At 46.0% G+C, this 26,130-nt stretch overlaps 2 protein-coding genes across 3 annotated transcripts; one reads left to right on the top strand and one right to left on the bottom strand.

The window, feature by feature from the left end:
• The first annotated feature begins 3,833 nt into the window (after positions 1–3,833).
• LOC124055552 lies at positions 3,834–6,558 on the top strand. Its single transcript, XM_046382444.1, has 7 exons — positions 3,834–4,095; positions 4,647–4,911; positions 5,262–5,348; positions 5,446–5,527; positions 5,832–5,946; positions 6,143–6,197; positions 6,278–6,558. Exons 2-7 carry the CDS (start codon positions 4,687–4,689, stop codon positions 6,497–6,499), a joined length of 786 nt encoding a protein of 261 aa, XP_046238400.1. The 5' UTR covers positions 3,834–4,095; positions 4,647–4,686; the 3' UTR covers positions 6,500–6,558.
• Positions 6,559–17,021: 10,463 nt separating this feature from the next.
• On the bottom strand, positions 17,022–25,400 carry kynu (kynureninase). 2 transcript variants are annotated; one of them, XM_046382499.1, is made up of 15 exons: positions 25,175–25,400; positions 24,748–24,907; positions 24,448–24,643; positions 24,231–24,351; positions 24,069–24,151; positions 21,505–21,566; positions 21,330–21,401; positions 20,632–20,706; positions 20,382–20,528; positions 20,196–20,294; positions 20,024–20,097; positions 18,463–18,515; positions 18,204–18,289; positions 17,352–17,582; positions 17,022–17,263 (listed from the first exon to the last, which is right to left on the bottom strand). In XM_046382499.1, the coding sequence occupies exons 3-15, from the start codon at positions 24,614–24,616 to the stop codon at positions 17,141–17,143; spliced, it is 1,395 nt and encodes a 464-aa protein (XP_046238455.1). In that variant the 5' UTR covers positions 24,617–24,643; positions 24,748–24,907; positions 25,175–25,400; the 3' UTR covers positions 17,022–17,140. The 2 variants fall into 2 exon arrangements, with proteins under 2 accessions (XP_046238455.1, XP_046238454.1); XM_046382498.1 differs by having other exon boundaries at positions 24,748–24,875.
• Positions 25,401–26,130: the final 730 nt, after the last annotated feature.

The following is a 26,130-nucleotide window of genomic DNA, read 5'->3' as shown; positions in this document are numbered from 1 at the left end:
TGAAGTATTGTGGAGTGAAGTATGGAGAAACATCAAAGAAACGAGTGAAGAAGTGAATAGTGCTCAGATGGAGGATGTTTTCTGTTGTGGTTTGGTAGAAGTTTGTCACAGGCTGAGGGGAGAGTCCAGTCCTTTTGAGCTTCCTGCATGAGGAAGAAGAGGCTGTGTTGGGCCTTCTTCACCAGGTGAGATGTATGTGTGGCTCAAGTGAGGTCAGATGTAATGTGGATGCCCAGGAAGTTGATGTTGGCCACCTGCTCCACCTGCTCTCCATGAGTGTCCTCTGTTGTGAGTGTCATTGTTGTGTGATGTGCAAACTTCACAGCCACGTTTGTGGAACGAGTAGCAGAGCGGTCATGGTTGAATGGGGTGAAAAGGGCCCGGCTGAGCGCCCACCCCTGTGGTGTGCCTGTGCTCAGCGTCGGTGTGGATGATGTGCGGTCCTCTGTTGTTGTCATTTTAGACTCGTGGATGAGAAAGTCTGTGATCCAGAAGCTCAGAGGGGCAGACAGTCCAGGGTGGTGGAGTTTGAGTGTGAGCTTGTCTGGGATGACAGCATTGAAAGGTGAATTCAAATCTGCAAATAACATGTTGAAGTAGGTGTTAGGATGCTCCAGGTGAGTCAGGGCCGTGTGCAGTGCTAATGAGAGTGTCTGCTGTGTGGATCGGTTCTCCCTGTAGGCGAACTGATGTCGGTCTGGAGTAGCAGGGATTATGTCCTTGATGTGAGTTAAGATGATCCTCTCAGTTTGAGGCACACAGGAACTGAAGTGAGCTGCAGGGACGGGTGGAGAATGTCCAGCAAAAGTGCAGCCAGCTGGTGGGCATGCAGCTTCAGGAGCTGAGGTGACTCTTTATGTGGTACTGTGGCTTTGTTGGTGTTGATCCTCCTCAGGGTGGAGCTCAGCTGGTGTTGCTGCCAGGTGTGTCTCAGTGTGTGAAGAAAGTGTTTAAGGTGTCGGGCAGAGTGGGGTTGTGGTTGGTGTGGTGGATGCTCTTCCTGTAGTCTGTAGTGGTTGTGGTGCCTGTCCATGTGTCCTGTGGGGTGTTGTCAGTGAAGTGGCCCTCATTGTGATGTGTGTAGCTGTGTTCAGCCTGCTGGATGGTCTTCCTCAGGTGTGTGTGAGTGCTGCTGTATGCCTGCCTGTCAGCTGAGCTGTAGGCTTCATTGTGGGCTTTGACCAGACACTGCAGTGTGCTGTCACACCGTGGTTTGTGGTTTGTAAGCACCTTGATGGACTTTGTGGGTAGAACAGCATCAGTGCTGAACTGCAGACATAGTCCAGGGTGGTTGATGTGTAGGCCTCCAGGTATGAATCATGTTTAAATATTTCCCAGTTGGTGAGTTGAAAAGGGTTCTGTAGCGCTCAGGAAGTCTCCTCAGTCCACAGCTGAAGTGTTTAGATGGTTGGTTTTGTCCTGCAGATCAGAGGTTTATATGGTGGAGTGAGCTCCACGGAGGTGTGATCCGACACGCCCAGGTGAGGAGCTGCTGCAGCCTTGTATGCTGCTGGGGTGTTAGTATGTCAGTAAAGTTGATTGGGTATGTTATTGTGTGTGGTGGGAAGGTGTGTGGACTTGTGGGAGCAGTGCTTAGACTTCCAGGTGATTGAAGTGTGTGGCCACAATCACAGCTGCCTGTTGGTTGGAGTTCATGTGTGTGCTGATGAGAAGGTGGAGTTTGTGTAGTGCGAGGTTCACTTTAGGCTGTGGTGGAGTGTAGACAGCTCTGATCAGGATGGGGCAGAACTGTGTGATGGTCTTGAGTGGTGTGTATTTTCCAGGCAGGTATTCCAGGTCAGGTGTGCAGTGTGTTGTGATGATGTGTGTGGCAGTGCAGCACTGCTGGTGTACAGAATGGTGGCCAGTTCAGTTGGTAGTAATTTGGTGAGGCTGGCCATGCTTGTGTTGAAGGGCCTGCAATGTTGTGGCTGGGGGGGTCATGTGTGAAGGTGTTGGTGAGTGAGGGGTTTATGTAGGTTGAGCAGTGTATGGTTGGCCATGTTGAGCAGGGCAAAGTGAGTTTGTGTTGCTCTGTGGCAGCATGGCTGTGGTGTAGCACAGGGGGAGGCTATGAGTTGCTCCATCCCTGTGGGTTGAAGTGGGTGGTTGTATGGGCTTAGTGTGCTTGGGAGTGTTTGGCTGGTGTTTGTTGTGGCAGATGTGGAGTTGAGTAATTGGCTGTTAGTGAATAGTGGGTGGTGTGTGGAGGGGAGTGAGGCTGGGTTGGTGAAGAGCTGAAGTTAGTGAGGAGGTGTACTTGGTAGAGGTGTGGCTGTTTCATATGCAGGTGGAGGTGCTGATGGGTGGGTATAGTGATGGACCAGCGGGTGCAGTCATGGATGGACATGCAGAGTTTGTGGGGATTAGGTTTGAGCTTGAGCTGGATGTAGTGGTGATGTTCCTGTGCTGGAGAGAGGAGTTTGGCTGGATATCGGTGGTGGAGGTGGTGAGTGTGGTGGACTTGACTGTGATGTCATTAGTAGGTGTGATGAAGGTGCTTGGTTGGATTGTGGTGGCCAAGCTGTATGTGATGGGGCTTGTATGGTGAGCCTTAGGAAGGGAAGCAGTTGTTGCAGTGTGTGATGTGAGTGTACTGTTTGCTGGATGCCAGCTGGTGTAGGTTGGTGTGTGTGTGTGTGTGTGTGTGTGTGATCAGGGAGGTGACCATGTTTGCCAATTGAAGCGTGTGTGGTAAACTTTGTAGGTGGTGTTGTTGGTTGAGGTGCCTGGTGAAGGGTTATTGGGCTTTTTGGGTTTCCTGCAGCACATGCTGAGCTTCCTGAGCCTGAACATCCAGCCTTTGAGATGAGATGTTCATGTTCAGTGTGTGTTTGTAATGTGTAGTTATTGAGTTTCTGAGTGGATATCAGTGAGGGCTGGTCCAGGTGTGTGTGTGTGGGGGGGGGGGGGGGTGTTTGTTGTAACTTGGACATGTGGCTTAAAGGAGCGTGTGGAGGAGTGTGGTACTGTGGTTTGTGACTGAGTTGGGAGATGTTGGAGTGTGTGTGGTTAGAGAAGGTGTGGAGCCAGGTGAACGAGTTGTTGTACTGTTGTCCTCTTGATCCAGGTTTTTAATGTGAATGTTGTAGTAAATGTGAGTGTTTGAGTGTGTTGTGTACCAAGAAGACTTAATAAAGTGTGGATAATTCCCTGAAATGACTACAGGTGTGTGGAAGTGTGGTGTGTTCTCAAAGTAGCCAGAAGGTGGCGCTAGCAGACTGTGAATGAAATGGTGTGTAATGATAGTGAGAGGAGACATGATGGAGCAACAGTTGGTGCTGTTTTGGGCCATTGGGAAGGTGTTCTTGTCAATGTGGTCACTGAAAATGAGAATGTCAGGAGTGTTAGCACGAGATTAAAGGCAAATAGTGTGTTGGTGGGAAGCGAAGGGCCATTAATGATGACGTCACAGGTCATGGGTCATTTGACATGCGTTTGGCACGTGGGGCTAAGAGGTATTGTTATGTGTTCAGGAGTGTGTGTGTGTACGGGGGGCTTTTTTAACGTTTGTGTTTCGCACTGGACAAACTGGTGGAAGCCATTTCAAACACGCTGCGGCGGCTGAGATCTCCAGGAAACAGTGCGGCGGCTTCAGGTGTGCGAGGAGTTGATGGCGCGGGTACTCGGTCAGGCGGTTGGATTGTGTCGCAGCGTTGTCGGTGTGTTTGGAGCGGAGCACGGTCGGGGTGGTAGTTTTCGGAGTCCGAGTTGAGGTTTCAGTGAGAGCACATGTGAGGTGCGCCGTGACGCGCACCTCACATGTGCTCGGAGTGGCAGTTGGAGAGGCCCCCGGGCAGCGCGGCGTGGCCGTGGGGAGCGGGGGTTGGCAGCGGCGTGTGGAGGCCACGGCGAGAGACATCGGGCGGGATGTCTGTGGGAAGAAGCAGGGAGAGAGAGGAGCAGCGGAATGTGTGATAAGGACGGAGAAGGCGCTTACCGTGGCCGTAAAATCGACGTTAGTGTCCTGGCCTGCTGGCCTTGCTCGGTGGACTCGCGCAGGTTGACTCGCAGGTCTTTACCCGAGATGGTCTTCACACGAGTGGCTGAACACGACGGCTGACACGCGGCTGACGCTTCCGCTGACGCTCCAGGGTGAGTGGCTTGTTTTATACATCCGCCTTCAATTCCACGCAACAATCAGCCCCTAATCACCACACAGGTGAGCGCGTTTAGGTCAATCAGCCTCTCCGTACACCTGATTCAGTGGGCGTGTCCCTGCTGCTCACCTCCCTCATTGGCCCAACCCCCCCTCCCCCCCCCCCCACACACACACACACTGAGACCGAACGAAAAGATAAGTGCCCAGCTTCTACACACACTCACACCGCTACACATAGTACTTTACTATACACCTTCCACACTCAGCCACACACCTGAGCCAAACTGAAATCTCACACATGTACTTGCTTACACACACACACACACACACATATATATTGTCAGATCACTCGTACACATCAACAGCGCGTGTCCACATAACACTCGCTCCTCGCATCTCACCAAAGACGACAGCTAAAACTACTATTGACAGCAGTTCTCCTGTACTGACAGCAGATGGCGCCAGAGCTCCACCTCAACACAACACCACACCACATCCTTTCCCTTCCTTGCCTGACTTCCTCTCTTTATTCCCTTTTGTTCAGGCGGACAAACAAAAGGCTGACAGGAAGTCCAGAGGAGCGGATGACTCCTTTAGCGAAGAGCAGGTCGCTCCTCACCCACGCACCGAAAGATCACAGCTCGCCCAGGGCGCCTCACGGCGTAAGACGCTCCCGGGGACTTCGTGACGACTCAGAGGGGGGGGGGGCACGGACGGAAACAGGAACAGCGGCGGCTGCCGCACCGGCGAAGGATAAATCCTCTTCCTCCTCAAAGGAACGTAACCAACACGGGACCGCAGTCACGCAGGTACGACATCATCCATCATCCTTTCTTTGTCTGACTGTTCTGTACAACGACATCACACTCTGCTTCACACTTCCCTCAAACAGCTCTTCACTAATCTCACTGATTTACAGTCACACCTGAAGTGGCAGCTCAGCTTCAACTTCACTTAACTTAACTTAACCAAAACACACATATGCTACAATAACACCACACTCCCTTACAACACTTGTCCATCACAAAGTCAGTACACTCATGAACAGACTACAGTGAAAACATTTGGCTGTCCTGCACTGATGAACAACATGCTAACACTGTGCCAATACACTACACACAACACTAAATACTCAAAGCCTGTGCCTTCCCATCTGCAGCAGGACAGCGAGGAGGTGGTGTCGGCCATGGCGGTGGACAAACAGAAGCTGGACAACACAGTGAAAGACACGAAACACAGACTTCAGGTGGGACCACTGACACACATGCATGGGGTCATGGTCTAAGGACAAACCTCCAACATGTAACCACCACCTTCTGTTCTGCTCCAATATTCTTTGTCAGATCCCAAATCACAACATCAGCAACCTGGAAGACCTGCAGAACAACTACAACTTCAACACCAACATTAACAACAACAACACAGGTGGGAAACCGTGACAACATCTACAACAGCTCATTGGACAGGCAGTATGATGGAGCAGTGGACAGGGTGTATATTCCCCTGTGGCTGCCATATTGCATTTCTGTTTCTACACACATGCCACACACAGCTGCAGAAGCACAACATCACTCTTGCTAAGGTTTGTTTGCAAACAACACTAACAACAGCTGACACATTTCCTTTTTCCTCAACTATTTACTCTTCTGTTCATGTCAGTTTCACTTCATGACATCCTAAACCAACCTATCCCACATGACTACTTCTTCTCCCAATGTTCACACACCAGGAGCAGTCAAACCCCACAGCACTCCAGAGACCACCTCAGAACATGGACCTCGCACTCCACCACCTGAGCTCTCTGTGTTCAGCCACATCACAGCCTTCATCAGTAAAGACAGGAAGCAAGTAAAAGTTCCTTTCTCCCATGTCACTCTCCAACTGTCATCATCAAACACTCCACACACTTTGTCTCTCTTAGCACTACCCCAAACCCCACCACAGCAAGTTGCCATGTAAAACAATACTTTCTTCCTCCAATGTCTCACTTATGAACAGCACTGCCACCCCTGACTGAAGCTTCTGTGTCTGCCTTTTCAGACAAAACCTGCAACCAACTTGCAGCTCCACAACCAAAACACACAGCCTGCAAAAGGTAAGCATCATTCACAGTCATAATTGTTACTGAAGCGTCAAGTCACAACACTGTTCACATTATTTATTTCTTCCTTTCAGATCACTGCACAATTTCAAGACTACAACCGAGGACAGCACAACTTCTTCCACATCTTCACACTGTACTTTGGGTTGCATCCATTCTCCATTTTAGCTGATATGCTCTGTCTGCCTTTACATGCTAAATACAGTCACTACAGTACAGTCTTGTCAAAAAACTGTGCATGCATGTGTGGGTGGGTGGAGGCTTCCAAGAGCACTCTGCCCGACCTCTTCTATTAAATTCACTTTGTCACCTGCAAAGTGCTTCAATAAAAAATCCTCCTCACTTCCCCACCTCACTGAGCACTTACTCATTATATCCACTAACATACTTACACTTTTACAAATAATTTACACTTCTATACACAGGGAGGGAGGGAGGGAGGGCCACAGAGCAACTGGGTAGGTGGACAGGGGCCAGGGTCACAGGGCCACTGCATGGATGGGTGGAGTCACAGAGCCACTGGGTGGGGAGATGGGTGGGCGTGTCACAGGACAGCTGGGTGGAGAGATGGCCAGGCACAGTCACAGGCTGACCGGATGTGCAGGCAGTCAGAAGGCAGCTGGCTAGGTAGATGAGTGGCCACACTCACAGGGTGGGTGACTTAGATAGGAAAACAGAGCCACAGGGCAACCGCATGGAAGGATGGGTGGGCGGGGTCACCAGGCAGGTGGGTGGAGACACACACAGTCACGCACACTCACAAGGCAGCTAAGTGCACAGGTGCACAGCTGGGAGCAGACATGGGCAGGCAGGGCCACAGCGTAGCTTCATAGGCACGCAGGGTCACAACACACCCACCGTGGCTGGCTGGCTGGCTGGACAGGTGGGAAGGCAGCCCAATCAGCACAGCAGGGTCACACGGCAGGTGGGCGGGCAGGCGGGCAGGCAGGCACATAGACTACACTAAAACACTTAATATACTTAAAATGATACTTCTACACATTAATATACCAACTAATACACTACACTTAACAAGACACTTGGACAAATTAATGTACTGATACAAAATACCAACATACATTACTACACTTATATACTTACATTCATTTAGCTACTTACATACTACATATACATTAATATACTCATTAACATACTTGTACAAATTACTACACCAATATACATACTTAGAACTATTTATTTTACTTTAATTAATCCACTTCCATATACAATTCAATATACTTCAGAACATACTTTTAGAAATCAACCCACTTACATAAATATACTTACACTCTAACAAATGATGTGTTCGCTCCACATAACTTCCATGTACATTTACTTATTTCTGCCCACCCAGTATGTACTACAAAGAACAACAACACTTCTCTGCTTAAACAAACTATTACTTTACTACAAGCCACATGATTTGTCTTGTCCTCCGCACACCTTTTTTTTTTTTTTTGGACCTTCTTCAAATGAACCAAGTTCATCATTTCTTCTCCTTTCACTCTATGCACACACATCTATGCAAATCCATACCTTCTTTTGGAAACACAACTTATTGATGCAACTCAATAAATTGATTGACATTCCAGGTTGATCATCACAGTGTTTATTGAAACACAAACACCCACTCACAGAGAACATCATGCTCAAAAACATGTCTTGAACAAAATAACACTTACACAGTCACACTTTGGACAAAGTGCATTATTCCTCACAGTGTGTAAACAACACAATGTAAACACAACAACTTTAACTCCTCACTTTGTTTCTAAGCAACAGTACCTCAGTGCTTAACTCAACATCATCCAGATGAAGGAACATCTCTTCAACAGGATGTTCCACACTTGCCAGCAGGTGGCATTCAGTGCACATATCAGTCCCGTGAGCAGGGCACAGGCCCCACACCTGTTACCACCTGTTCCCTCCAGCACCGTCTCCACAGGGGTCCCCGCGTACGCCATCTCTTCCTGCCACCATCCTCGTCGCTTCACCGTCCTGGTACATCAGAATCAAAGCAAACATTTCAAAGGGTTTGCACTGAGAAAATGTCACATAAACACAGCTTACTTTTTCATGTGAAAATGTCCCCAAACTACTTTTATTTAACTGTACAACACATGACAATGACATAGATAGAACAATAGAAACAAACTTTCTTTCTTCAAACTTTGAAATGATGACGTTTGGGAGGCCTACTGTGTACCATCTCACCTGTAATGTCTTTTACATTTATTTTCTTGGCCACAAACAACTACCTCATATGATATTCCCTTCAATGACTTACAAACACTTCTCTATTAAAAGGTAGACCAGGGCCCACGGCCACCTGGTCCATTACAGAATATAGGAATATGTAAAGGGCACTATGGCCTCCAGGGGGCGCAACACATTCAGGCTCGAAAGGGTAACATAACGGAGTGGGAAAACCACAATGCATCGTGGGCTTTCCGGCCAACTGAAGACTTTGTTTACACCGGCTGCATACGTCACTCTGCTCTTGTGTTCTCTTGTTTACTTTTAAGAAGTTGTTGTTATTAACTATTCATGATCCATCAGGCCATTTTATCCTTCAAGTGATACATATTGAAAATACCAAAATAGCAATTATTCATATTTATGGCTATAACTCGCACAATGATAATAATATAATGCTGGAAACTTTAGAAAAATCAGACTGATAATGCTTCTAGTAACTTTCCTATCTCAGGTATTGTACTCAGGGGTGATTTTAACATGATACTTCATCACAATCTGGACTGTTGGCCTCCACGCAGCTCTGCTGCAGTTAATAAAAACCTGAAAGCTTTAATGCAAAAATGGAACTTCATTGATGTATGGAGACACCAAAGTTATAACACTAATGCCTTTACATGGAGTAACAGAAATGCCACCAGGAAATCGCAACTTCATTTTTGGTTAGTTTCTAACAACCTCAACATTGATAAAATATTACCTAATATTATTACAACTCCACTAAATGATCATAATGCAGTCTCCATATTTATCCCCTTACACTCTGCTTTCACAAAGATCTATACATCTGCTTACTGGAAGCTAAACAGCTCTCTTTTAAATCACAAGGCAGTCAAATTAGGCATAAAGAGGATAATAGCAGAATTTTGGAATAAAGCAAATGCTGAAGATGCTTATGGTAGCAACTGGGAACTTCTGAAATTTAAAACTGTGCAGTATTTAAGAAACTACGGAAGTACCTTCTCCTAAAACCACAGACGAGAAGATGAGAAAGTACTCTCTAAAATAATTTCACTATCTCAGAAAAACTCTGCTGATATGTCAGAAAGGGAGCGCTCTGACTTGATTTCAGTACAAACTACATTAAATTAAATACATTTGCAAAAGGCTAAAGGTGCCTTTGTAAGATCAAGAACAAAGTGGATCGCAGCAGGAGAACACAATTCAGCCTATTTTTTAACCTCGCAACACATCACAGGAAGCTTAATTTAATCCAACAACTTCACATTAATGCTGAGCTAACTGATGATCCTCGTACAATTGCAGACTTCTGCTCCAGTTTTTACAGTGAGCTACATAAGACCAAATACTGTCATCAGTCAGCAACTTCATTTTTTCATTCTCTCAATAATATCACTCCAACTACTGAAGATAACAAAGAGATGTGTGATGGGATTATAACTTTACAGGAAGTCACTCAAGCAATAAAACACCTCAAAAAAAAAAACAAATCTCCTGGAGTCCATGGTCTTTCTGCTGAATTTGATCAAACACTTGTTGAAGATATAACTCCCTTTTTACTTAAGGTCATTTTACAGAGTGTGGACAAGGAACTTTACCTCCTACACTAACACAAGGATTGATTACATTAATCCCAAAACCTAAAAAAGACCACCTACTTATTGATAATTAGCCACCTATTTCGCTCCTGAACACTGATTACAAGATATTTGCTTCTGTAATTGCTAAACGACTTAAGAATGTTTTGCACCCAATTATTGATGTAACCCAATCTGGATTCATGAGAGGGAGACATATTTCCAATAATATTCATCTTGTTTGCCACTTAATTGATTACTCCTCTCTATGTTCTGACAACAGTCTTATCTTCTTTTTGAACTTCTATAAGGCGTTCGACACCGTAGAATATCATTTCATTTTTCAAACAATTGAACACTTTGGTTTGGTGATTTCTTCTGTAAAGCTGTCAAAACTATCTAATCAAAAGGTAACAGCTCCATCACACTAAAAAATGGGACTTCCCCGACATTTGATTTACAGCGCGGCGTACGACAGGGCTGTCCTGCTTCCCCTCATCTATTCATCCTATGCACTCAACTACTCGCCACTCATATAAAAAATAGCTCATTGAAAGGTATTTTTACTGTAGATAGAGAAATTATAATAAGTCAGCTGGCTGATGATACCACGCTTTTCTTAAAAAATGCCACGGAGGTTGCCATTGCTATCCATACAACAGATTTATTCTCTGCAGCTTCTGGACTTTGTTTAAACCTCAAACAATGTGAGCTGTTTCCTCTCAAAGACTGCAGTGAATCCACGATCTATAATATACCTATTAAAAACAGACTCACTTACCTTGGGATTACTATTGTTAAAAATCAGACAGATAGATGCTCTGAAAATGTTAATATGACTACAGACAAGACAAGGAAAAAACTGAACCAATGGCTTCAAAGACATCTATCGTTAAAAGGTAGAGTGTTACTGACAAAGGCAGAAGGGTTGTCTCGCCTCGCTTATGCCGCTACTCCCCTGGCTGTCCAAAAGCAGATCTGCAAGGCCATTGATAAGCTATTACTTCATTTTATATGGAAGAATAAGACGCATTATGTGAAAAAATCTGCTGTTATGAATACTTATGACTCTGGTGGTTTCAATTTTCTTAACTTCACCACCCTCAACAATGCATTTCAAATTAACTGGATAAAGCAATTTCTACATAATCCTACTTCCACTTGGAACTTTATATTCAAATATATCTTTTCTGCCATTGGACGCCTTGAATATGTGCTACTATGTAATTATAACATAGAAAAACTTCCCCTAACTCTATCAAACTTTCATAGGCAAATGCTGTTGGCATGGTCCTTAATCTATAAACGCAACTTCTCTCCACGTAGATGCTTTATTTGGAATAATCAACATATCAAATATAAAAACTAATCTTTATTTATTAACTCCTGGTTTCATAACGACATCATTTTAGTTATCCAGCTACTCAACGATACAGGAAATCTGCTAAATTATACAGAATTCCTTCAAACATATGGTATTCCTGTTACCCCCAAAGACTTTGCAGTTGTAATGGATGCCGTTCCTTCTGGTATCCTAACTCTTTTAAGAGGTGCTGGAAAACCAGTTTGTCCTCCTTTAGACCCCACATTAACATCAGTGGGGCATATGTGTTTCTCTATCAAAACTAAGAAAAAGAATTGTCTTATCAGATCATTGCTTCAATCTGATATTACCACTGGAACTGTCCCTATACTGCCATCTTCTGGAAAGAGGTACTGCATTACTTCCTTTTACAATGGAACAGTATACTTGGTGGTAAAAGTAAAAACCAAAAACAACTGTATGTCATAAACTTCATAATTATATTAGGTAAATACCACATACACAAAGCCAAATTTAGTCACTCAAACCCCTATTTTATTGCATTTCTAAAGGAAACAGAACAGTATCTGTATCTGTGAATCTAACAATAACAAAGCTATGAAAACATATCACTTGGGCTCTGCATTTATCTAAGTAGCCTACCCCCTGGCTGACGTTCTGTAGTTTGTATGAATGTACATTATAATAACTGCTTTGTATTGAACATTTCAATTAAAAAAATTAAATACAATACTTGAAGTTACCACGCGCTCTGCCGTTAACCGCCACGGTCGTTCACATGATCGTTCCGCTAAAGAAAACGATGCGCTGACATTTTGCTCACTTCCAACCCGGAAGCTGAACCAAACACCTCGGATCTGGGAGCGAACGACGACACGCCGAACGGCCTGGACAGCAGCCGTGAACCCACCACACGTCACTGTCAACGCAATGGGCCCACACGTGTTGCTGCGTTCACGGCACTTCACACTGCTGTCGGTGGGGGTTTCTCTGAAAATACAATGAACGGCTGCTAATCTTCATCTGCTCACTTCTCTTTATCCTCAACATGTCATTGATATCTCACGCGCCGCAAAACCTCCTCACCTGCTACCTGCTCACCTGCTCACAAACACCGGGCCAACACTTTACAAACACACTTCATAAAAGTATGTCTGATGGTACCAATAAAGACTGCACTTCAGTGGAAACATATGACACTAAATTCCAACTACTTTAATTCAACCACAACAAGTCCTCTGTGAGACCATGAGCCATTCACTCAAGCAATAACGTCTGAAGCCTTCTTGTTTTAAAATCTTTTCACTTTATAACAAACGTTCTCCTCCAACGACAAAGTCAAAGTTCCACTAACAGCGCAGGTAAGCTGCCGACAGGTAAACACTGTGTGCAAACGCATAAATAACACGACGAATGAATTGCAAACAAACCCACATACATATCACTGCACGTGCTCATACGGATCGATTCCACCAATTTTACAAATTTCTTCGAGGTACCGAACCTTTGGAACAGGGTCCAGCTTGTCTCTTTTGTGCGCTACATCATGTCTCTCTCCGTAGCAGCACCGTATCTAACGCGAAGGCGTGTAAACAAAACACTTTTACCCGCAAAAATGGCAACCGCGGCACACAATGCATCGCGAGATCACGTGCCCTTTCCGCAATATATATACTGTACAATTACATTAAAAATACTTATTAGTGTTTTCTCTTACAATGAAAAAGCTAACAGATTCAAATGCAAAGCAATGCCAAATTCATTTCATTAATGACAACTTGCATATATATATGAATATAATAATACATATATAGACACAGACAGGCAGAGCTATATACATATATATATATATATATACATACACATAGAGAGATAGATATATTACATAAAATACACCACATAAAATCTTGCCCAGAGCATCACATTGCCCAGGGCCAGCTCTGCCGGGGACAAACAGGGGATGGTTGCAACGTGTCCTTTTTCTGCCATCACAAACAAGCTACGGTGATGACGCTCACACTGCACATGCTCAGTCTGATGCCCACCCCACCCCCCCCACTTGCAGAGAAAAAGCAAACAAATTAAAGAGCTGCTCCAGGATTTAGAAAAAAAAAATATTGATTTTCACACATCAAAGTATTTTTTGCTTGACCTTTATTTTTCTGAAACTGTTGTCAATATTTTACAATTCTGCTCAAACTTATATGGCATGTTAGCCTTCAGCTAACATTGCTTAGCATGTATCAACTCACCTTGTTTAGCTAGCACATGAGGGTTGGTCATGGCTAACAGGAAGGGGACAGTTACCATATACAATGTATTACTATCACAAATAGTTTGACATTCAAAGTACACTCCACTTTTCTCAAATGTCTATACTGACTACAGGCAAAATAAGTTCATTGCCTCACAAACTGTTCCATTCCTCCTATGTCACTGAAAGCCTATGGTATTTTATATCAATTTACATCTTACATCTGGACAAAAGGCCTAATCATCCAGACAAATCTGCAATTATCATCTGATCAAAGCTGATAAATAAATAAACACCAATATAATTAGAACCTTAATTAGAATTTATTACAATTTTATTCATTAGAACCGTAATTTACACTGAAATATATTTTATTTGGAACATGTTGCAACCATCCTCAAACAATGTTGCAACTGTCCCAGGGCCAGTTGCAACATTTCACTCCTTACGTTCAAATTAACGTTGTGAAAAATGTACTTTCTGCAATCACCTTTCCATGGTTTCCACTATTAACAGACACGTGTAACTTTATTGGATAAAAATTTGATTTGTCTAATCCAAACCATCTCTGAGAAACACAGTCAAACACAAAAAGTGCTGCAACTGTCCTGTCCAACATCTACAACACAACAAATTATCTTACAACTGATAGTACAATCATGTTCAAAAATCGCACATCACCTGTTTGCAAGTAACTTCATAATTCATACCTCTGCGACGATGTTCTGCAACCAATCCATCGTCATTTGGCTGCCCAGCCCCCCCAGCCACCCCGAGAAGCAGCGGTCCAGCTTTCCCATGAACGTCGTCTCCATGCTGACAGTGCTGACCCGTGTGAATTCTTGATTTATCTGGATAAAAACACAAAGTACAAATACGAACCACAACGTGTGCATGCGCTGAAAGACACTTGCGACATCTTGCGAGATCTCGCGATAATTACCGTGGCAGTCAGTGCTCCGGTGTCCGGCAAAAATAGAACCCTTCCGTATCCGCTCCGCAGGTCTCAGGGTCGCCGGAGCCCAGACGGACTGCGGATGCAAGTATCACGCAATTAGTGAAAGCACACGCACCGATTACAATGGTTAAGATTCAGCCGCACTGCCGTTCCGGACCGCAGACGCGACCGGTGGAATCCCGCGCCTCGCGCTGATTAAAACACCGTGTGTGCTCGGTCATCTACAGCGGCCTGGCTATGAAGCTGTTGCAGCTCAAACCTTCCACGCCACTTTGAAAGAAAAGAAGTAAAACCACCGAAAAAAAGGGCCAAACAACACCTGCTACCATTACCACGTGCTAATGCGCACGCTAGCAGTACTGCTAACCGAGGGAAAATCATCTCGTGATGCGTTACTCAATTTCTTCGACTATCTGCTGACGCACTTATTACCTATAGTGAATAAAATCAATCAAAACTGTACTCACCAAGACATTTCGATCGCGTGACAAGCACACTAGCAGAGAGCATTACCTGAACAAAGGGGATCCCGCAACCGCACCCACCACGCCAAACAATTAGCCACCGGAAGAAGAGGGAGTGGCAGGTGTGTATACGTAAAGGCGCATTGTAACGCCCCTCCGCATGTTGCCACAGTGCCATATAGTGTCAGGGAGGGAAACGACCTGTCACAGTCATTTATTTACTCAATAAACTACTGTATACACTGATTTACCGAATGAATTATATTCCCGCATCCTCCCACAATCCCAAAAACATGCACGTTAACTTAACTGGCTACATGTTAGCAAATGAACAGCTGCCAGATCGATGAAGTGCTTCTCATTGAATCATCTAAAACTTCTGGTTTTTGAAGACAACGTAAGAAACATCGGACGACGGTCCTACAGAACCTCATTATAACTTAACATGTTACGTATAGAACGTACCAACGTATAGAATGGGAATCGAACCCGTGGCCACCGCAGAACATAGACAGACCCACAACGCGAACCGTGCGCTCTACCAACTGAGCTACACGTACACTAGTAGCTCCCGACGACTGTAACTGTAGTGGCGTACTGTGTTACCAGATTAGGCTCCGCAGCGGGAGTCGAATCCCACAGACGTCACCACACCAGGTGGAGGTGGTGTGGGGGTCGGGGAGTGTGGGGGGTTACGCGACACAAACTAGGAACACCTCACACTTTCATATCAAAACTACATATGTTACATACTATAATATATGCGCCTTACACAAGGTTGAAACAGGATCACAATGTGTCAGTGTCAGAATTTACTAAGTCAGCCAGTAAGTAGTAAGTAGGCGGTCAACACACCACCTGTACATGGAGAGCAGCAGCAGCAGCGTGCCGAAGAGTGTAGTGGCGTCACGAGCAAGAACGCAGCTTCAGGTGGGAAGTTGCATACAGGCGACCCGGGTTCGAACCCTCTTCGTCACTTCAGAACACATACAACAATTATGTGTTCTCAAAGAACATCCTTCCTTTACTTGAGAAGGAAGTATACTATAATACTGCATTACCTTATAAGACAAAAACAACCACGGTACACTTCACTCAAGCAATTAACCGTTTTGTTTCTTTAATTCCTAAGTTCCGTCTCGTCTCCTTCTCCTCACCTAAACCCATTTCAGCAGAATGGCCAGGCAGCTGTCACCCTTCTCCACGGCGCTCATCAGCCTGCAGCAGCAGCCACCCGTTCGCCACCGCCATCTGTGCTTGGAAACCAGCGTTCAGAAGGGTGCCGTGGCGTGGCGTGGCGTGGCGGGTAACAACGCATTTTAAGGTTAGAAGTTGTATGCGAGCGACCCGGGTTCGAACCCCGTCCGTCTCTTAACAGAGAGGGATATAGTAACACTGCTTAACGATCATTTGTACAGCATTTGAAAACATACTTTGATAATACACTTTGGATAAAAGACACAAAAACTCAGCAAGGACCAAAATGAACTTCACTCAAGAAATTAACTTCGACAAAAGCTGGGTTTGATCCCACCGCCGGCCACCACGTGGCAAGCAGGAACTACATCCATCAACACAGACTCCAACTTACACTTATTGTGCACATGAACTACCTTATCTGACAACACTGCTCCTCTCGGGTAAATACATTTTTTAAAATGTTACCCCACCCCACCCACGTCCTCTCTGGAATGGGACCTCTTTCATCTTTGTATCCTTTGTGACGCGCCTGTTCACTCGGACCTCACAAAACCAAAGCAGTCCCCCTCTGACCGCGGCCACCGTCATGCTCGCCTTACTTACGCTCACATCAGCCGGCCCTAAAACCTCACTTGTTGCCACTTTGTCTCAGTTCCTCAATCACCAACTGCTCGTGACGTGACCTTTAAAGAAGGTTCATCCACTGAAATTTGGCGTCATGCTACTGTACCTCCATTTCCGTGGCACATTGGCAGGTTCGATTGAGGCTGCAATTAAAGCCTACCTGCTGTGAAAGAATAAAGACAAACACAAAGAAGCACACATCTTCTACGCCTCCTCCATGGCTGCTTTTTCTGTTTTATTGTCAATCACAAAATAGTAAGCACACAGGAAGAAACTTCATCAACTCTTCAAGACAATTACAGCTCGGTCCGTCATCTCTTCACGGTAGACCTCCGGCTTGGAGCGCGGCTCCCAGCGCCTCCACAAAGCGATGCACGTCCCTGAAGGAGTTGTAGAGCGGCACCGGAGCGACCCGCAGCACGCTGGGCTCCCTCATGTCGCACTGACAAAACACAAAGGGCAAACATTAACGTTGGAGCGTGGACCGTTTCCGGCGTTTGCCGTGGAACCAAACCGTACTGCGCACTCACTGCGACTCCCCTCCTCTCCAGCTCCCTGAACACCTTTCGGACGTGGATGGAGAAGCAGAGCGACAGCTGGCAGCCTCGCTGCTCGGGGTCGGAGGGCGTGATGATGCGGACGTGAGGCTTGTCGGGTCGGGCGGCGTCCTCCGAGAAATAATGTCCAATCAGGTACTCCAGGTAGCCCGTCAACAGGATGGACTTCCTGCGCAACGCCCGCATGCTGGTCATGTTAAACACCTGGCAACATGGTGAGGAGGAGGAGGAGGGAGGAAGAGCTCTGATTTCAGATCTGATTTCAAATATCGCCAAGTACATCAAATGAGGTTTGAAAACCGTTTCACTTAAATATAACACAGTTCATCAGGTTAGAGCGTGTACCTCATGAATATCAGTATATCTGTATAAATATCTGATATAAATATCTGTATATTTCACCTTATTTGCCACCATACTTTTTCAGGAAAAGGGTAAAATATAGCAATGTTTCTGACGTCACGTAGCACCACCTGCTGCCGCACAGAGCTGTATACAGGTGTCTTCAACATTCACATGACTACCGGGTGAAGAGAACATATTAAAATATATCTTAACACATTGACTTTAATGTATTAAAGTGTTTGACGGTTCAGAGGCGGGAACTTTCTATGAGTGGGCGTGGTTTCGGCAGCTACAGCGGACACGCACGCCCCAGGGTCTCAGAGCGCAGAGTCCTGCTCCTGTTTTTCACGGTTTTAAAACCCTTACCTATACTTTGAGATATTTGTATTCGTTCAGATTTGGCTGAGCGCTTCCTAACATTTTCCTGTAGTGTGAAAAAATGCTTTACACACACTTGCACAAATCCATTCCCTGCAGTACCTCGAGACTGGCCTGCAGGGGGCAGACCAGCAGGATGGGCTGGTTGGACAGTCTGAAGCCGCTCACTCCGGGCTGCAGCTCCAACACTGAGGAGACAAAAACGTGCGATGATGACACCGCAAGCGTGCGAGCACACTGCCAGTGTGATATCCAGCGACCGCGACCTTTAACCTACACCGCTGGCTCCTGAGGCAGAGCTGCTTCATTGGATTAACTCTAACAGACTAACTGGCCTCCTGTTGCCCAGACTCCCTCCTACCGTTAGTCATCTGGAAGCGCGTCTTCAGGTCGTGTCCCCACCAGCCCAGCAGCCTGCAAGAAAACAACATGAGGTTTACAGGATGATCACGTATTCAAACTCTCTTCTCGGGGCTCGTCAGGCCGCGTGCGACTGACAGTGTCAACGTGACATTCAATAAACAGCTGAGATTCACCAAGTCAAGTTCATTGTGACTTTACATTTAGTGACATCATACAGCAATCGTGCCAAGGCCTCATTAAGTTACCGCATGTACTCCAATGAGCCATAACATTCAAAACAACCTGCCGAACTCTGACCGAGTCCCCCTTTAGCCACCAAAACGGCCCTGACCCACACACCCTTGAAGGCAGACTGTGGGATCCGGCACCAGGCCATCACTACCTGATCCTGCAGCGACTTCCCCAGGTGAGCGACGGACGTGCACCCCACCATTCGCACGATAGAAAAGAAAACGTGATTGGGCGCAGAACGCCAACACTCTGACTGATTCACCCGCATCCCTTCCTTGGATCGATGCGGACCGAGAACGTCCCGTCATCTGATGTTATGTGGTCCATTCAACCACCAAATAACCAAATTAGCTCGACTCCACATTCAAATATTAAATCTTAAAAAGCTTCAGTGACAATCTGGTACAACAATATGAATGAATGACTGTTCTCACGCATTTAATTCTGAATACTTGCATACTCACTGTTAGGATCTCTGCCCATGCGCTCTGGAGAACAATAGAACGGCCTACATGTACACCATAAAGCCTGAGTTAGAGTGACTGTCGGTTAGAGACCCCCACCCATGACGCACACCTAGTCATAAAATAAAGTTACAGTTATCACCGGTTAAAGGACCGCCATCTTGTTTTGTAGTCTTCCCACTCACATGGTCAGCCACCATCTTATATGTAGTCTCGTAACTCACGTGACCACCCGCCATCTTGGCTTCAAGGGACACGCCCCCGCGTCATCCCTCTGCCATCTTGGTCTCCATTGTCATATCTCTCTCTCTCTCTCTCACACACACACACACACACACACGCACACTCTTGTATATATGTATACCCATGTATAGATATACTCTTGCTGCTGTACCTGTGTTATCCCTAGTTAATAGTTAATGTGTGTTGATAAACTTAGATTATAATAGTGTTTATTACAAAGTGATACTTATCTATGGATGGTTGTTGCTGGTTAATAAATCCTGTTATAGTTTAACCTGTCGTTGTCTGTGGTTATTGTGTATGTACTTGTAATAACAGCTGAATTCATGACAGTCAGTGCTCAGAATCATCCTTCATAATTTTAAGAGACTGTTATTTCCTGTTAATTAATTTGGCTATTGGTCCCTGGTGACAGGGTGGTGCCCCGATCTTTATGTGTATGAAGCATACACTGATTTTTGCTTTAATGATTATTTCTCATAATCATTGACTCTTTTGCCAATAACCAAATTGCTCCTACTAGTGCACAACACTCACAGTTACTGTGTGGATGCTGGATTTGGACCCTGACATTTTGGACATGTTGGACATTTTGAACACGTGTGAACGGTGAGCACTCACGCGGGTTTGATGGTGTCTTTGTGTTTCTCGTGGATGAACGCACCGGCGAGACCACCAGCACCTGCGTTTAGATACTGAGAGGACAGTCAGCGTTAACACACACACACACACACACGTCATGTATTCGTGCTCAGCATCCGTGTGAAAACCCTCCCAGGCCCCTTCAGCTCACCTTGTAGGAGCACCAGCAGGCGAAGTCCACGCCCCAGTCGTGCAGCTTCAGCTCCACGTTTCCGGCGGCGTGGGCGCAGTCGAAGCCCACGTAGCAGCCCTGACGGACGCGAAAGTTCACATCAAATACAAGCAATGTTTACGGTTTGAGTTGAAATGCGCTCTAAAACGGGTCGCAGCTCTTTACCTTCCTCTGGCCCGCCTCGGTGATGGCGGCCATGTTGAACAGCTGACCGGTGTAGTACTGAACTCCGCTCAGCATCACCACGGCGATGGAGTCTCCCTCCTTCTCAATCACCTCCAGGATGTCCTCCGTCCTCAGCGTTTCTTCTCCCTGAAAGTTTCCAGTGTTTTTAAAATCAGGAAATCGTGACAGTTCGGATGAAACGTTACAACATGAAAATGAGTCGTGGGTGACGGCGCTGAGCAAACTGTACCGGTTGAGGCGACAGCAGCAACGTGCTTTCCCGAGGGTCGAACCCCCGCAGTCGGATCTGAGACTCCACGGCGTACTGAGGACGGGGACAGACGACAGCGGAACCGCGTTCAAAAGGACACAGAGATGAAACTAAATAGCAAAAGGAAGCACTGAAGCAGCCTCAGTATGAACTCCTTCTGTTCTTTCTTCTGTCATTTGAGAATAACGAGTCCAACAGCTGTGATCATTCCGGATTCATTTCTATAAACTTCCTCACAAGTATGCATCCACTTTCTGCAGGAAGCTCCTTCGGGATGCTGTTCCTCAGAGTACGAGTCAAGCACGAGTCAGAACTTCCTTCATCAGCAGCTCCTCATTCACACACCGTTTGTTTTCATGATGGAACTACGGCCCGTTTGAAGCAATCAAACTCTGGATGGGGTCATTTCATTTCAGGTACTTGAAGAGTTTTGGTCTACACAAGTGATTGCACACATGAAACATCGGATGAAGTTAAATGTCAATATTTTGGAAGGATTACAATCAAAGTCAAGCACAACACCCAACATACAAAACAAACACGACAGCTACAAACTGCCCAGACCTTTTAAAACCACGGAGTACAAAAAGGGGATTCGGATGAAGAAGAGAAACTACTTCCAACAAAGGGGACTTTCGAGAAATCTCTGACCGGCCAACACCAGTCTGCTCACTCACGTGGTCTGAGGGAAAGGCCTTGTCCTCCAGGAGGATCTTGTGCCGAGCTGCCGTGGGTTTGTAGAAGGAAAGCTGCAAAACAACAACAAACAAAAGACAGCTGATGTTGATTCGGTGTCTGCGTTGGACTCTTTAACAGATGCTGCAGCTTCGCCATCTACCGAACCGATCTCACCATGAGCAGGTGCAAATTCACCGTCAGGCCGTTCATCAGAGCCACCTCATCGGCTTTGGCTCCTGGGACAATACAAAACAAAACAAAACTCATTTCAGAAACCCACCATTCAGTCACCTCACAAGACCTTCCACAAACAACTACAAGACGTACCAGAGCACCAGGTGCTCGAGGCCGTCGAACCCTTCGCTTGGATGGCACTACAAAGTCTTCATTATGGAGGTCATCTCAAAGTTCAAATGCAAAAAGGAAAAATCAGCCAGCTTAATCCAGAACTGATTTGCAAAGATGTTTAAGGCCCAATCAACAGCCCACCTTGTCCACCCTCATCACCTCTCCCGGGTGGATGTCACGCCCCCATTTCAGAGATGAGCCTATAGGCTTACAGTCCCTTTTGTTTAGGCATTCAGTACCCACAGAGGATAAACACTCTGCACTCCCCACCCGAAGAAGCTTCTTGGATGAGAGGCCAAACGTCTTCAAGAACCCTAACAAGTCCAGATGCCCAAAGAATTTACTACACAGACCATGACCTGGATCACCGAGAACCTTCACTTTGCTCTGTGCGACCGTCCGGGCTGACTGGTCATCGAGCATCGATTCATCTGCCCATTAGATCCAGGATTAATCATTTAGACCGAAAAATGTCGACGATCCAAGTTCACGTCTTCACACTTGGTGCAACCGGCAGTGGAAAGGCTCATCGTTTACTGTCCGGACTGATAAAGAACAGCAGCGAAACCTCACATTTCAGAAGCTGGAAACAGCAACAGTTTGACACTTTGGCTTGAGAAATTACTGAAACAACTCAGTTGTCAAAACAGTTCAAAACTCGTTTTCCTGTTAATCAACTACTTGTTTAATCAGCTGGCAGCTCAAATATTTATTTATTTTTTATCCACACGTCTGAAGAGTCACTGATGTTGATGAAAGTTACTTGTTTGGTGGTGATCCCAGGATGTCCTCAGTCTGTTATTCCACACAAAGTCCTTCATTCGTTTATTTTTGCTGCAAACATTTAACAAATCTGAGCTACAGAGCTAAACACAAAGCATGATTTAACAGTGGAGGAATAAGGCAAGTTTAATGACATTTAGGTGACTCACAGACAAAAACAAACGCTGATACTTTCTTCACTGACCAAGCTGAACTTTGAGCGTTTTTGGCTTGTGTGGCTTTTTTCTGCTGCAGGAGTGTGTGAGTGTGAGGTGAGTGTGTAAACCCCATATGTGTACTTTGGCCTCTACACAACAGCGCAGTGACCCGAACGACTCCATTTCACATCCAACATCTGCATGAACGGCAAACGGTTTTCCAGTCTTACGCGAGCCTCTCATCGTGACCTGGCTTCGACAGGTTCCTCCTTTTGGCTCACGGTTTCAGATTTACCTTCACAGGGTACAAATTATCCAACAAAACCTACACCTCGCATGGAAAACTACTGCACCCTGGATCAAAGCCCTTAATTGTTAAGTACGAGGCTTAAAAACATAGTCTAGAAATGCTGGTCCAACGTAAGACCAAATTATGTCGAGTTCATCTGCTGCTTTCAGACATTCTGGGCTCGTCGGGCTGAGAACAAACTCTACGAGCTACGCAACAATAAAAGGAGGCATCAGCCATCTTTTATGGTGTGGCCTGCTGGGCAGGCAGCATCTCTGCCCGGGACAAAAACAGGCTGGACAGACTGGTGAGGAGGACCGCCTCAGTCCTGGGCTGCCCCCTGGACTCAGTGGACGAGGTGGGTGACAGGAGGACGATAGCCAAGCTGTCGTCCATGCTGGAGACCCCCTCCCCCACCCCATGCAGGACACTCTGACAGCACCTGACCTGCTGTCAGACTCCACAACATTCACAGCTGATAGACTGGATGTTTTAAAGCTGATGGATGTGTTGACAGGACAATAACACATGTGCAATAATGGGACAAAATGGTCACACCACACCTGTGCAATAACACATGTGTAATGATAACCGTGCAATAATCTTTAACCATGTAAACACTACTACAATGACTGTACTTATTTAAAGATTAAAGATTAAAGTGACATATTTTGTCATTGGAGGGAACTCACTCCAACGAAATTTGTTCTCTGCATTTAACCCACCCAAGTGACGTGCACACACACAGCAAACCCGGGGCAGTGGGCGACCGCGTGCAGCGCCCGGGGAGCAGTGGGGGTTAGGTACCTTGCTCAAGGGTACCTCAGCCATGGACACCGGGACGGGGAATCGAACCAGCGATCCACCGGTTACGGGTCCGACACCCTAACCGCTGATCCACGACTGCCCTTACTTAGTCCATGAAACAAAACCTGTGTAACATGTAATCCATCCACTCATCATAGCCTGAGGGACTCTACTATGAATAGTCTTTGTCTTTTCTGTACTGTGCACAGCTGCAGCTACTTGTTTTCCTGTGGATTTATTCTTCGTGAATGCACATCCTTCTTATCTTTGCACGCTTTGCACCCTCTGTATCTTGTTGGCTGCTGTAACACTGCGATTTCCCAGTTATGGGACTAATAAAGGATTATCTTTTTCGAACAAGCTCGGTCTCTTACCGACCACGTTGCCCATCAGCTCCTCCAAGTCGTTTTCGGCCCAGGCCCAAGGCCGAGCGCCTTCCGTGTGCCCGTGGACGCCCCTGCAGAGACAGTCGGTCGTCCACGTCATCGCCTGTGTTAAGTCGTATAGTGAAGAGTCCCACATCAGAGTCTACTCACGTTCTGGCCCACTTGTCCAGCTCCTCTTCCAGGTACTTCCGGGCCAGTTTGGGCTGAAGCCCCAGCGAGTTGCCCACGAGGTAGATGCAGTCCTCGGCGCCATCCACCAGCGACAGGTCGGCTGCACAAACATCACAGAGGAACTCGAGCTAGTCGTTCGGTTCTGGTTCTGGTTCAGTGACTCTGCTCACGTACTGACAACACAGTCGGGACTCACATGGAGGCAGATCCGCTATTTTGGGCACCAGGAAGTTCTCCCTCAGAGGCCTCGCTTTGTCGTGCTGGTCGAGGAACGCGGCCACCTCTGCGGAGGTCGGACTGCAGCCCAGCGAGGCCGAAACTCGCCTCAGGGTTTCTGTCGGACTTAGACCGTCGAACGGCTCCATTCCTGCGGGACTGGGAGGCTGCCGGCCCTGCGGGGAGAGAAACACACCACGGCCGGTCTTTTCCCTGCAGGTACCGCTTGCTGTGTGAATGCGTGAACTGCAGAAAAGCTGCAGGACTCGCGGAGGCTTACGGGCTCAGATGTGACCCACGTTCACCTGGACCCCACGGGTTCCAGCTGCTCCAGGTGCAGCAAAGGAAACAATAAACAGAGCACACGCACTCAAAACGTCCACAAACCACTCGGGATGTCGTCTCTCTCTGTTGAAAAACACGCTCAAAGGTCTCAGGAGCTGACAAATAAACAGAAACAATTTGGGGTTTACACAAGACACTGAAACCGGTTTCAGAACCTGCCAACACCTTTTCTCAGCTCAAACTCACCGCAGACTGAAGCTGCAGCATGAGACACTAAGCAAAGTATCTAAAATTACTGTTTAAAGAACAAGAGTGTTTGCAGTTCTCATTAACGTACAACTCATACTAAAAATACTTCGTCTACAGAAAGAAAGCTCACATTTTTTTTAAAAAAAGTAATTTTTAAGGTGGTTTTCTTTTACCTTAAAACTTTTCCTGAACGTTAACACTCCGTGGGCGCTCGAACCTGCGACCTTCCTTCCCCTGCAGACAGTTTGAAACAGTTAAACCGGCGTCCCTTTCAGCTGCACGAACTTCGTCGACCCTGTGGCTGAGATGTTTCCGCAGCTTCCTGTGTGCGCTGTGTAAACGCTCTTTGGCCTGGTCGTGTTCCTCCGCGGGTTAATAATTGTTGATGTTGAATGAAATAAACCTGAGGTGAAATCACAGCGGCCTGTGGATCTTTGCGCCTCCGACAAACTCCTGCCACTGAACGTCTTTCCGCGTTCAGGCCTGACAGACGCGTCAATTACGTAACTTACGCAATTACGTCCATGCGTCCCACAACTGAAATCATTTGAACGTTGACTTTTACCCGCGACCCTGACGGATAAGCTGTGCAAAAACACGGATGGATGAAACCAAACTGCGTGCCGTGTTGATTCAGGACAGCAAACCTCATCTCTGCTGTACTCCATTTGTCCATCAGGTGGCAGTAACGCGTTGTTAGCTGCCCTGCAGGTGAGGGACACGACGTGGACAGCTGATACAAAATCATCTGGATCAAATAAGAATTAAAGGTGAGGTCATCTGTGCTTAAAAAAATTGCTAAAATGAATATAAATTACAGAATTAGTTTGTGGGCTCCTTGTTAAAAGCGAATGTGAGGCATCACATGGTATAACATATAATAACGTGTCTATTCATGTGTACATATTACATTATTGCAGTTATGTATGTTTGCTCACCTTGCGCAGGCTAAATATATATATAATATCAAACATATAATATATTATCACTATCATTATGTACCGTTGCTGCTAACATTAGTATACTGTTATTATATACTTTTATTATCACACTGTTATTTTACTAAAATTTATTATCACACGTGTGCCCTTTAAGTGTATTTTTATTCTATTTTTCTAATTCAGTATGT

The sequence above is a fragment of the Scatophagus argus genome, chromosome 24, assembly GCF_020382885.2.
Source record: "Scatophagus argus isolate fScaArg1 chromosome 24, fScaArg1.pri, whole genome shotgun sequence".
NCBI classification, from domain to species: Eukaryota; Metazoa; Chordata; class Actinopteri; family Scatophagidae; genus Scatophagus; species Scatophagus argus.
Note: the sequence above shows the minus strand (reverse complement) of the source record. Positions and strands in the feature narration are given on the sequence as shown.

Coding starts and splice junctions, on each gene's coding strand:
- LOC124055552 (XM_046382444.1), top strand. CDS start 4,687: ATGACTCCTTTAGCGAAGAGCAGGTCGCTCCTCACCCACGCACCGAAA. Junction 5,349..5,445: donor ACACGAAACACAGACTTCAG/GTGGGACCACTG, acceptor ATTCTTTGTCAG/ATCCCAAATCACAACATCAG. Junction 5,528..5,831: donor CATTAACAACAACAACACAG/GTGGGAAACCGT, acceptor TTCACACACCAG/GAGCAGTCAAACCCCACAGC.
- kynu (XM_046382499.1), bottom strand. CDS start 24,616: ATGGAGCCGTTCGACGGTCTAAGTCCGACAGAAACCCTGAGGCGAGTT. Junction 20,707..21,329: donor AGGCCTTTCCCTCAGACCAC/GTGAGTGAGCAG, acceptor CCCCGTCCTCAG/TACGCCGTGGAGTCTCAGAT. Junction 17,264..17,351: donor TGGAGAGGAGGGGAGTCGCA/GTGAGTGCGCAG, acceptor GTGTTTTGTCAG/TGCGACATGAGGGAGCCCAG.